General features: G+C 31.6%; 2 protein-coding genes across 2 annotated transcripts; both read right to left on the bottom strand.

Annotated features, from left to right (window-relative positions):
* Window positions 1–3,605: 3,605 nt before the first annotated feature.
* Window positions 3,606–5,169, bottom strand: LOC149481263 (uncharacterized). The gene is made up of 3 exons (XM_089706118.1): window positions 5,160–5,169; window positions 4,252–4,663; window positions 3,606–4,029 (listed from the first exon to the last, which is right to left on the bottom strand). The coding sequence occupies exons 1-3, from the start codon at window positions 5,167–5,169 to the stop codon at window positions 3,606–3,608; spliced, it is 846 nt and encodes a 281-aa protein (XP_089562244.1).
* A 4,031-nt stretch (window positions 5,170–9,200) lies between these two features.
* LOC149481262 (uncharacterized) lies at window positions 9,201–10,619 on the bottom strand. Its single transcript, XM_089706117.1, has one exon. It carries the CDS (start codon window positions 10,617–10,619, stop codon window positions 9,201–9,203), a length of 1,419 nt encoding a protein of 472 aa, XP_089562243.1.
* Window positions 10,620–12,657: the final 2,038 nt, after the last annotated feature.

The following is a 12,657-nucleotide window of genomic DNA, read 5'->3' as shown; positions in this document are numbered from 1 at the left end:
TCGTATTCGTATTCGTATTCGCCGAATAGTAGGTTTGATATTCGTATTCGTATTAGTATTCGTAAAAGTAGTATTCGTTGCATCACTACTTTTTATACTAATTAAATTATTTGTCATCATCAATATAATTTTCTGTTCTGAAGACGTTGATGAATGACAAGAAAAGTGTACTATTATTTTATCTTTGCTGTAGGCATTTTGTTTCTATGTTGATTTTCAATTTACCTAGTTTGCTTAGTGATAAAATTAATATGTAGATATTTTTATAATTCATGTTTTATCAATGAAAGTAAATTTACAGTTGACGGCCCTTGCGGATGTTGCTACCAGGGTGAACCTTCTTTTCAACCACGCGGCTAACATCGAGAAACAAACACCACATAAAAAAAACGAAGAGTAATTGCAAAGATTCATGCAAAATGCAGAAATTCTTCTATTGAAACTTACACTGGCAACGTCCATATTTAATTATTTAATGTTTTTTTGTTACATGTGTCGGATTCTCAACTAACTAATATTGGTAATGGGTACATAACTGCAGAGCGCTACTAGCTACAGAATATTATTATCATGGAATCGTATCTGAAGTATCCATAAAATTTACCTTATCTCGTTAAACATATAATATGTATAAATAGGTTTATTCACAGCTTCTTATCATCATTTCAACATTACTAATACTATGTATATACAGTGAAACTTGGTTAAGTGGGACCTGGATAAGTGAGAAACCTCCATAACTGGAACTCATGCTGAGGTCCCAACACTTTGGCACGGAATTACCTCTGTTAGTGGGACGAGCTAAACCTCTATATCTGGGATTTGTTCTTTCGATTTATCATCATAGTTACCTCTATAACTGAGTCAGCGAGTAAATTTTATATGCATAAACCTCTGTAACTGAGATAACCTTAGAGATAACATTGTTTGTTTACTCATTCTTATTTTACCCACAAATTATTTTATTTAATGATCGCACCTGTATAACTGAAATAACCTGTATTCTCACCTCTAATAATGGAACCCTCTGTAAATGAGACAGATATTTATTTATACCTGTATATCTGAGACACTGGGTAAGTGGAATACCTCTATAAGTGAAACGAAATTGCAGGTCCCTTGATGTCTCACTTAACCAGGTTTCACTGTATTTATTATTTACGTCTTTAATTTGAAAGTTTATGGGGCCTCTTCACAATGGGCAGTGTTGGGCGAATAAACGCCATCACGATAATGTAGAGGGTCTAAATTCTGCCTAAATGTCTATGTTGATTAGATGGTTAGTATACTCTTATCTCAATGGGACAAACTTTGATCTAAACATTTACAAATAAAACGCAAAACTCTATTGTCATACTAATTGAGTGTATTTGGTCGACTCTTGTAATTGGTGTTGATTGACGTAATCATGTGGTCAGTATTCGTCAGTAGTTCACACGGTACATCATTAATACTTGGAATTACTTTTACCCTGTTTTAGATTTTAACACGATCATGGCGTGCCACCAATTGCACAGTGACACACTTATTAAGCTGGCAATAATAGTTTCCTTTTTGACTCAATGGATCTTTGTACATTTTAAGCACTTTGCGTTACTTATGTGATCTCAGCCTTATATCGATTACTATTAAGCTAAGGTAGTACATGATTGTCCCCCCGTATATTGTCGTTTGCTCTATGTACTATTTTCTGTGTTTTTTTTCTTATACCTTCCATGCCCAGTCTTTCCTGTGCCAGGTAACTTATGCCTTGTGCGAGTTCTCGAAATTTCCACCTCCTACATCACGTAGGTAGAAGTATACATTCCTGGCTTTTATCTCGGAAATCGAAATACAGTTAAGTGCCCCGTTTACAGTAGCTTCCGTCAATACGTAGTGCACGTAATTTCAAGCTGTAAACAGGCATTAAGAATTCCATTTGTTGGTGCAAAACCTTAATTTAAAGGAACGAAATCGTTCCTTAATTTTCCTTTGATTTACTTTACCTGGAGACTGTATTTATTCAGTCAATGATAAAAATACTAATATTTTGCCTACAAAATAGTGGAAATGGGAAATAAGCCTATTTTAGGAAGGTTGTAACTTGTAAGCATGTTATTAAAAAATATCTAACAATTTATTTTAGCGGTTATTAGAAAAACTTCGGTTCTTGAGGTCTTACATTTTCTCATAGAAATTTTGAACTATATTTACTGAAGCTTTGCTCACTGATACAGATAGAATTTAACTTCGACGTACCTTTAGTATTCATACATGTTTGCTACACTGGCTTACATATATGGTTAGGTATAAATAAAATGAAATACTTATATATCTCACCACTAATAAATGTTTTTAATTTTCGTTGTCGAGATTGTATCACATTTCATTACCCAAACTAAATAGCCTACTGAGCATTTTTACAATATAGCTACCTCATTTTCGCATAACAAAAGTATAATACATATTGTTTACACGATATAAAATATAAACTGAAACTTGAATTCATAACGTATCCCATTTTATGATGAAAAATATTACTGGATTGCAGTTTTCCAATCAGGCTACCTTTGTGCCAACAACAATGATTTTAATTAAACAGAGCTACCAACCTACAAATATTCGCTGAAATCGTTTTGGCCAAACGTCGTATTACGCACATTTTTTGTTTTCGTTCAGAACCTAATTTTCTTTTATATTCCTGCGTAAAACCCTTAAATCTTTAGATTGTTGTAAAGTGGGTTTAATTATTGTGAGTAAAAGCTCATATAGCATAGACTTTTATAATTTAGGAGCAATTTATTCAAATTATCGGCCCGGCAGTTGTACCCAACTGTTTGCATACAGAGTAAAAAGTTTTTAGTAAATTAGTAGGCAGATAAATAAATCTAGGTATGTATCGTGCTTTGTGACCGCTCTGAGGCGAGCCAATGATAGCTCTTATAGATATGGAACAGTCAAATTACCGTATCTATTTATTTATTTATATAAATAAATAAATAAATAGATACGGTAATTATCTATTTATTTATTTATTTACAAATAAATTAAAATAAGTCAAATTACCGTATCTAGAAATATTAAAAATCGAAGAGTTAATATTCTAAGGCAATTTACTTGAGAGTTCCAGTTATTTGCTAAACATACTTCTAAACATTTAAGTACTGAAGGTTTTCAGCACTCAAAAACTTTGATCAAAGTTCACGCTTCGTGAATCACTCGAGTTTTAGCGAATAGTTTTAATATTAAACTTATCAAGCCCTCTTACTTTACGCTTGACGGCTTCTAGTTATTCATTTCGACATACTTTTTTAATAAAGTTTCAGTATTTTTAAGCGTGCTCTGGTATTTTACTAAATGTTTTTATGAGAAGCGTTTTACAGAACACTTTTCTAGTCGTGTTATAAAGATACTTTTGCAGTTCAATGTCATGAGCATATTTTGCTACTTACGTGCTTTTCGCGAAACAATTGCCAGGACCACTCCCGAAGACATTGGTATATTTTATGTTTAGGATAAAGAATACCAGTCTTCGGGAGGTATTTAAAGAAACATATTTGTAATGTTATAAATCTCAGTTACTTTAGTTATAATCAATTTTATCACAAGCTTCACACTTCAGCAGGTTAACCCTTCTTTTTTTCTTTTCTTTTGTACGATCTCTGCCATTTACTAAGCGTACTACGTTTTTTATCGTATTTCCATATCTTTATTGCTTCCATTACTTCATTATGAAAGAAGCGATTTAGGAGCATTCTTTTCAAGAGCGGTTTCACCTGCCCTATCTTTATGTCAACTCCGTGGCCGATGCTTGGTACAGGATGTCTTGTTTTTGCCTTCAAAAATGGCAAATCTATATCATCTATATAATAACTGTCTTGAACTTTAACTCTGTGCCAACCATATTTTTTCTTATACCAATATTCAGGATACTTTTTATCCCAGTGGCTGGGATCTTCCCAATCATAGTAATGGTAATTATGTGGAGGTCTATTCCAGTCATCATAATGATGATTATATTTAGGATGGGTCCAATTCCGATAAGGATAGGGATGTCTAGGTTCATTCCAATAATCATAATGATAATTATATTTAGGATGGGTCCAATTCCGATAAGGATAGTGATAGGGATGTCTAGGTTCATTCCAATAAGGATAATGATAGTCATAATTAGGTCCATTCCAGTGATCATAATGATAATTATATTTAGGATGGGTCCAATTCCGATAAGGATAGTGATAGGGATGTCTAGGTTCATTCCAATAAGGATAATGATAGTCATAATTAGGTCCATTCCAGTGATCATAATGATAATTATATTTAGGATGGGTCCAATTCCGATAAGGATAGTGATAGGGGTAGTTAGGTTCATTCCAGTGATCATAATGATAATTATATTTAGGATGGGTCCAATTCCGATAAGGATAGTGATAAGGGTAGTTAGGTCCATTCCAGTGATCATAATGATAATTATATTTAGGACGGGTCCAATTCCGATAAGGATAATGATAGTCATAATTAGGTCCATTCCAGTAACCATAATGATAATCTGGAGGTTTACGCATACGCCTGGATATTATTGGTTTCTTGTCTGGTATGAACATTGTGATCGGTCTGTATGTGTGTCCCGGTTTCTCGGTGACGATGTCGATAGGCACAGCTGCGTTCACGCCATTTATGGGAACTGAAAATGATTCGATTAATGTTATTATTTTATCTGTTTTACATTAAGCACTTTACAAGTCAGACTTATTGTGATTATGGGAATAGTGATATTGATTAAAATTGAAAACTTATTTATTTATACAAATTTCTTCTAGCGTTTTAATGTAGGTATAGTCTTTTTTTTTCAAAACGTTATATGTATTTATAAATGTTCATGTTATAATTGGGTAAGTATATTTTTTGTCTTTAGAAAGGTTTTTTGTTAACTGTAATTTAACATAGTTTAAATTTATAAATAATAGTTTTCTGACATTCGTATTTTTTTATTTATGTATGCCGAGGACATTATTAACTATGCCTTCGCAGTTGATGGAACAACAAAAAACTTGTAAACGTGTTATTGTTTGATTTCGCGAACAAAACAAATTGATACTACACAAACATTCGCCTTTACTCAATATCCAATAAAACGGCCACCAATCCAAATCCAATTAAAAAACTTCAAATCGACTCACACAGGGGCATAAATTCCCAGTAAATAATGAAAATAAAAATAGCTCTCCCGGTTTTATTGTAAAACATTCGTAAACGTTGAAATATGGACTCGTTCCGAAATCGGCACGAGTTCTTATCAAAAACTCATTTCCTTTTATTATAAAAGTAATTGTTAGACCAATATAGTAAATAAAGTGGAATATCGTCAAATTCGTTTCTCATACGTGAAGGTAAAAGGAAATGGAATAATTTTGGAACCTATAAAGTATAAATCTATATTTAGAATAGATACAAACAGCGAAAAAGCTGAAAATCTTTAAATACACAGGTACTTATTGTGATAAATATTTAAGTTTGTTTTTTTTAATACATATTTCACTTTTGTCATGCTTAAAAATTCAACCGAATGTTGACATTTAATGAAAGCGCTAGTCATTCAATCAAATAGGATTCAACATGGATTCAACCAGATGGCAGCGACATAATATACACCGTCTTCAATTTGTGAGAGTTTAAAAAATGTGACATAGCATATTTTCACTATTTTTTCTAGAATTTAATTTTCCAAGGAAAAACGAAAGTAGGTCTCTCTCCCATAAGATACGTGAAGTTACGATCATTAAACTTTTTAATTAAGGGCTTGGTCTAGTAGTGCAAACAAATGCATCCTGTCATCCTATATGTAAATAATACAAATGTACTAAGGGAAAGTTGCTCCACTTAATTTTTAAAAATTAAATCATTCGTATAATTTAATATTCGTAATAAGTACCAAAAATGACAATTTGAAACAATTTTCGTGAAAATTACACCGGGTGATTTTTTTTTATCAGTACACAAAATTTGCGAATACTTTATATTGATATCTTCAACTTCATGTTTATATAACTGATCAACTTTTACAAAGAAATTTGGACGAAATATAAAAAAAATAAGCTTTCCATACAAAATGCATAACTCTATACATTTTTTTCGACCTAAGTTTCTTAGTGAAAGTTGTTCAGTTTAACTAATAAAACGGATAAACAAATTTTGTATTTAATAAAAAAAATGTAATGTTTGTGTTAAAAAATTATAAAATAGAAAAATACGCAAATGAAAACAAAAGATATTTATTTCTGACTAACTTCCACCCGCGACTCCGTCCGCGCGGATGTCAGTCTTCGCGTCTTCTACAGATTTATTATATTATGTATAATATATAGATTTATATTGATAAACCTAATAAATCTTTTGCTAGCATTCTGATGCTTTATCGGTTGCACTGGATTTATCTCTTTTTTTTCAATCGCTTGAATGATATAGGATGGGTCCTTGATGGGCATCGAATGCTGAAGTCTCGAATCAATCAATTCTGACAGTAGGCAATTTATGTAAAATCCAATAATGGTCCATCATTTTATTTTGCCTAAACGTTACATACTTTTTTATATATTCTATTTTATATATTCTATTTTTAACGAATGATTCACTCCAGTCCAAACAGCAAATAAGCAGACTTCTGCTTCTGCAACGTTTAGTTGTCCCTGAATTTGGAAAAAATAGTCATGATTCTTATCTATGACAAAAGTGTTATTTTTTGCATTGTATTTCAAATATTAAATTTTTTTTTAACCGCATCTTCCGCATTCATGTCTTTTGCCGGAATTAGACATTTAACTTCTACTAGTCCCATTTTCCCTTTTTGATATGGGAGTGTATAAAGTAAATTTTTTAGATATTTCTCGTTATACTTTTAAAAAGTTATTATTGTCATTTTGCTCATTAGGTAAAGTAATTTCGATATCAGTTTTAAGTTTTTTGATACCTGCAATAATAACGTCATAATCGCCTGCACATACTTATCGATTACACCCTGTATACAATCCACCATCCACATTCATAATGTTTTCCTGTCCTCCTCTCCTTTACGCTGTTCACCGATACATTTTAAATGAGTAAATCTGCTACCACTGAAGGATGTTTCATTGTGATCAGCAAATTTTCACCACTGTTGTCGATTATTTGTTTTTCATTTTTAATCAGCAATTGGGAATCATCAGTTTTGTTTTTTGCAGATTGGTGATGTACCCTAACAATACGTCGAAAAGGGAAAGCATCAACGAATTATCGTTTTCGTCCTCTTTTTTTATTCTTCGCGTCTCTGTTACTTCTGTTTGTTTAGTTCTCAACCCCACTGAATTTTGATGATGTGATGATAATCCATTCGTTTTAATATTGGTACTTAGAGTTTTTTGGTAGTTTTGTAGTTAGACTAAACTAGAAATGGTGGACTAAATTTGTCAGCGCGTCTGTAAGATCAGAATATAAAACCAACATCCTGTATTTAAGTTACAAAATTAATAATCAAACAACATGCCGCTACGTTGAAAATGACTAGAAGAAAAAATTAAAACACCTCGGATCAATTTTGGAGTAAACAAATCATTTTCCCCGTATGGGGATTTCCCCGGATGAACTTGGGAAGTTCAAGTTCTCAATACAAGTTTATATTATATTTCGTATTTCTCAAACGAAAAATAAACATTTTTGGAACTTCAAAAAAATTATATTATAAGAAAATTTATGAGCTTACTTTAGTTTTAAAGAAATATTACATCCCTTTACTGACACCCCGTAAAATAAAGAAATTGTTGCCAATCACCTTTGCAATCTATTTGGTTTCATTAACTTTATGTTCGAAGATAATTTTTTTTCTAGTAGTTACACGCGTATTTTTTTCGTTTATTTTCCATATCGGAATCAAATGTTTAAAAATACGAATATTTGCACAAAACTAAGATAAAAATAATCAATTAACAAAAATATTAAATTTAATGAAGTAGAGCAACTTTCACTTCGGTATGAAGGAAAATCGAGCGTAGAGCACACGTCAGAACGCTCCGGCCCAAGGAGCGCGACTAAAGAAATTCGCTAGGATTTTTCCTTATTATTTTAAATATTTTTTTAATATTTAAAGAATTATCAAAATTCAAAAAAAATTTTTTTTAAAGGATTAATACTCATTGGTCTTCAACCAACTCGAATAAATTAATGGAAAAAATAACTTTTAGCAGTATTTATCAATCGATTTTGTAAGGCAAAAAATGGGAAATTTAATGAATTTATAACGCTCTAATTAAGAAAATCATAAGTTTTTCGGCAATTGTATTCAGCAGTTTTTAATAACGACTATATAAGGATAATAATGCGCTGATCAGATTATGTAAATTGTAATCGGTTGCAACGTAGTGAGTGCACAAACTTAGCTCGAAATGATTTTGGGGGAAAGAGACTTATCTTGAAGGCCTGATTAAGGTAACATAAAGTAACTTTATAAATGTGAAAAAATTCACGCGCATTGCGTATATAACACTAATTGATAAACAAGAAAAAAAAATTCAGTTTATCATTTCATTAGCCGGGAAAAAATTGTCAAATAACTTGTTGAAAACGCAATTTTGCTAGACTGCAGCCTTAACTGCATACTTTTCAATGAAGTAGCCATTTTCACTTTTAGCATAGATAAATTAAATTAGGAATTTCAAATTTTTCTATGGAACTTGGAACTATTAATTTTAGACACAGAGTCGTTGTTATTCCGTTTATAATTAGGAATTGACCAACATATCCGTAGCAATTATTTCATCAATTAGATCGGCGAGTTTGCCTTTCATGTCATCATGTCATAATAAAGACAGGACATAACCTACAATATACGGTCTAACATGAATCATTTTATTCGCATTCTATTCTTCTTTAAGTGTTTTCAATTTGAGGGAAAATTAAGCTTTGAATATTTATATTTGCGAATTTTATTTATTTTTAATCAAACAGTGCACAAAAGTGAAACATAACAAGTTAATATAAAAGACATAAACATTATAAAATTACTATAGCTATTCTTGTACAATGAGGGTAACATACTGAAAATGATTAAAGAAACTATTTAATTGAAAACATGAAGTACACACGCACATACTAGAATTACACCTTATGCTAAGCTACGATTATATTTCATTAAAAATTGCTATAATATAAGGTGACCAAAAATGACCTCGTGTAGACAGTAGACTACTTATTTATTCTATTATCTGTATTTTCTCCCTTCGCATGAATATTTCCAAAATAAGAACAATACATGAGACAGCGCATCCAAAAATCCAGATATAAAAAGCACCAGCAGTTTGGGACAGAGTGATCGCACATCCTACCTGACAACTATAACTGTTAGACATTATATTTTTATTCGCAATATCCGCTTTATCCACATACGTGATCCCAATAGCATCGAAATATAACTTTTGGCATATACCAGCCTCAAAAAGGTGCAAAACCATCTTTTGAAATGGCGCAGTAAAGTAACTGTTTTTCCGAATAATCATTTCGTGGTAAATGAATAGAATGTCTTCGTTCACTCTGACAACCCTTGCTTCGTCACCAACAGCGGTATCTGCTTGATACGGAGGTAGAAATCCATCAATCAATATAGTCGTACCTTTCTTTTTCAAAATTACTTCTTCACAATCTATGAAATGCTCACAAGAGCCCGAAGTATTCGCAAAGCTCTCATACTTCTTGTCTTCTAGAAAATATTTCGCTGTGAACATCAAATATGGCTTGACTCCGGATGAAATCAACTCATCTATAGTTCTATAGAGAGTAGGTGGACCTTGAATAGTCAAATACGAATACAGCTGAACGCCAATGTATGCTGATAAATGAAGTGCCATAATGAGATACATTACGTTGACAATTTTCTGCTTGAGAGATCTCGCATCTTGCAATGACGTAGCTCCAAGAAGAGCACCAGCGCTATAGAGTAATGTATCGTTTATTGAAACGGCCTGATTATCAACTTTGCACATTAGTCTCCATACGATTGCATAAATAAAATAAAATATGAAGAAAACATAGGTACCGTTTAATTTACCTACAAAAGACTGCCATGACCGTATCTCTCGCTCCACACTGTAAACCCAAACAATAGCTTGCCGTGTATACACTCCCGAATAATCAACTTTATCACCATAGATTCTGTAAAGACCTCCAGCACATATATCTAAACTTCCATTTTGTAGTAGATCTAGAAATTCTTTATCAACAAATGGATTTTCTTCTTGTCTATAAATAAAATATAAACGAAGAGTGGTGTTGAAGTATTGAGATGCTATTTTTATTAATTCAACATCGGCACCACTTATATCCGACTCAGTAAGAGGATCAAAATCTGTGTAGTTTTTATCTTTTTTGTTTAAAGACATGTACGGATGTAGAGTAGCAAAACCAGAATTAAGCGGACATTTTTTGAAATCTCTTAGTACTTTCTTTGGAAAAATTGACTCTCCGTTTCTTAAATATCCTCTTGCACATCTATTCACTACGCGAAATCTTACTAAACGAGTAACATTACAAGTTATTTCATCCACTTCTAATTCAGCATACATAAAAGTAAGATTTCTGGGATCATCTAAAACTGTAAAGGTAATATCTTTAGACATTACAATTTCAGCATTATTTTGAAATGTCTCATTGCATGCCTTCAAATCGCCGATAATAATAAATAGGTATTTCGTCAAGACTCTTTCAAATGTTAATTTATATAAATCTCTACAATCTTCAGTGATAAAAATACACAGACGGCTAACAGCATCAGTTTCTGCATTTATTGTATTTATATTATCTGTTGTAATAATGGGGATCTCATGTAAACTTAATTCGTTAATCATAATATCATGGAATTCCTTTTCTTGCTTCGTTTTTGTATCATCTGGGTTATAAATTAAAATCGTGGATTTAAAAAATACATCATTCTTTGCAGCTTGTATGATACACGGAGCGATCGATTCTACAGCTTCAGCACAGGGATGATATTTCGTTATGTTTTCCAAATAATTGTCATTATTTATAGCAAATGTCGTTTTTAAAGAATATAACAAAAATGTGATAAACAACATTACCTTAGCCATGACTTAAAAATACTGTTACGTTTGGTAATGATACTATTACTTTTTTAGAGACTATGATAGGGAACTTAATAGATTTAGACCCGTCTTATTTTTAGACTTGACTAAAATAACGTATTGTTTTAAAACTCTTGTTTCTTACTTTCTTATTTGATCTGTGTTAAAAGTGTCAGTAAAATAAAAACGAACTATGTAAAAAATTGCCTCCTAATAGTTCATTATTTTAATCGATAAATTCTTATTTCTACAACTGAAATTTTACATGTTTGTCTCTATTCAAATATCTTAAAGAATGTTAAAATATCATAAAAATAATAAAATTACCTACCTGATACTTTCTTAAGTTTTAAAGTCTATGGAATATTACAGATAATAACTAAAGGTACAAGATAATTACATATTTTACGTAGTAAATGGAAATCTATGTAACTAGGAAATGCTTTTAAAAGAACAAGCAAAGAGACTGTTGTAGGCATTAACCTTTTTATATTGAAACATTTTGTAATTAGAGGATAAATGGTGTTTTTGTGGAAACTTCTTTATACCATTTTGAAAACTTTTTGGTAGATTAGAAATCTTATGGATTCGGGTATCCAATATGCTAATTAGATAATAATATAATAGACTAGATTTCCGCCCGCGGCTTCGCCCGCGTTTTCAAAGGAAAACCCGCATAGTTCCCGTTCCCGTGGGATTTCCGGGATAAAACCTATCCTATGTGTTAATCCAAGTTACCCTCTATATGTGTGCTAAATTTCATTGTAATCGGTTCAGTAGTTTTTGCGTAAAAGAGTAACAAACATCCATACAAACTTTCGCCTTTATAATAGTATTAAGATAACATAAACATATAAATTAGTTATGTGTATTATCTGTCTACAAATCTCTCTCTCTAGACTGGTTACTTTTTTATTGCACGCCTCATAAGCGAAGCGTTGAGGTGGGTACTACTGACACTTCGCGCAAAACATCTGATTTTTCAAACTTAAAATGTCTTTATGTATCATACATTGCACTTGTAAGATAATACATACACACACATATTAAGAAAAAACACTATTTTTAACGTTCATGATATTTTTGATGTCATTTTTGTTATTTAAACTAGTTAAAAAACAGTTTAAAAAAGTTCTGTCTTGGACGTCCGTGTGTCTGTATGTGCGGATCCTTTTTCTTGTTAACACGATAGCGACCGAAATACTTTACTAATCGAGTCTTTTTTTTTCTCTTACGCTTGAGTATGCTCAGGAATAGAACCCTTTCATTTTTCAGGGTCTGATTCGATGTGGTTTAATTGTTATTAAATAAACAAAAAAATAATTAATAAATATTTATTAAAAAAAAATTATGAGGCGTGCACTTTTGGATTTTCCAAATTATATTTTAATTTTCCCCAGAGTACACTCAAACTAATACCTATAGTTCCAATAAGATAATTTTCTATGGTTTCTGAATTAATTTGAAAATTATTGATTTTGGTAAAATTACTGTGAGCGACAACTTCTATGATCTTTATTGTAAGTATTGAAAAGTTATAATATGTACTAGCGGTCCGCCCCGGCTTCGCCCGTGG

Source organism: Colias philodice, chromosome 17, assembly GCF_061535455.1.
Source record: "Colias philodice isolate Cphi_HAF_F1 chromosome 17, ilColPhil1 Martin Lab GWU primary, whole genome shotgun sequence".
NCBI lineage: Eukaryota > Metazoa > Arthropoda > Insecta > Lepidoptera > Pieridae > Colias > Colias philodice.
Note: the sequence above shows the minus strand (reverse complement) of the source record. Positions and strands in the feature narration are given on the sequence as shown.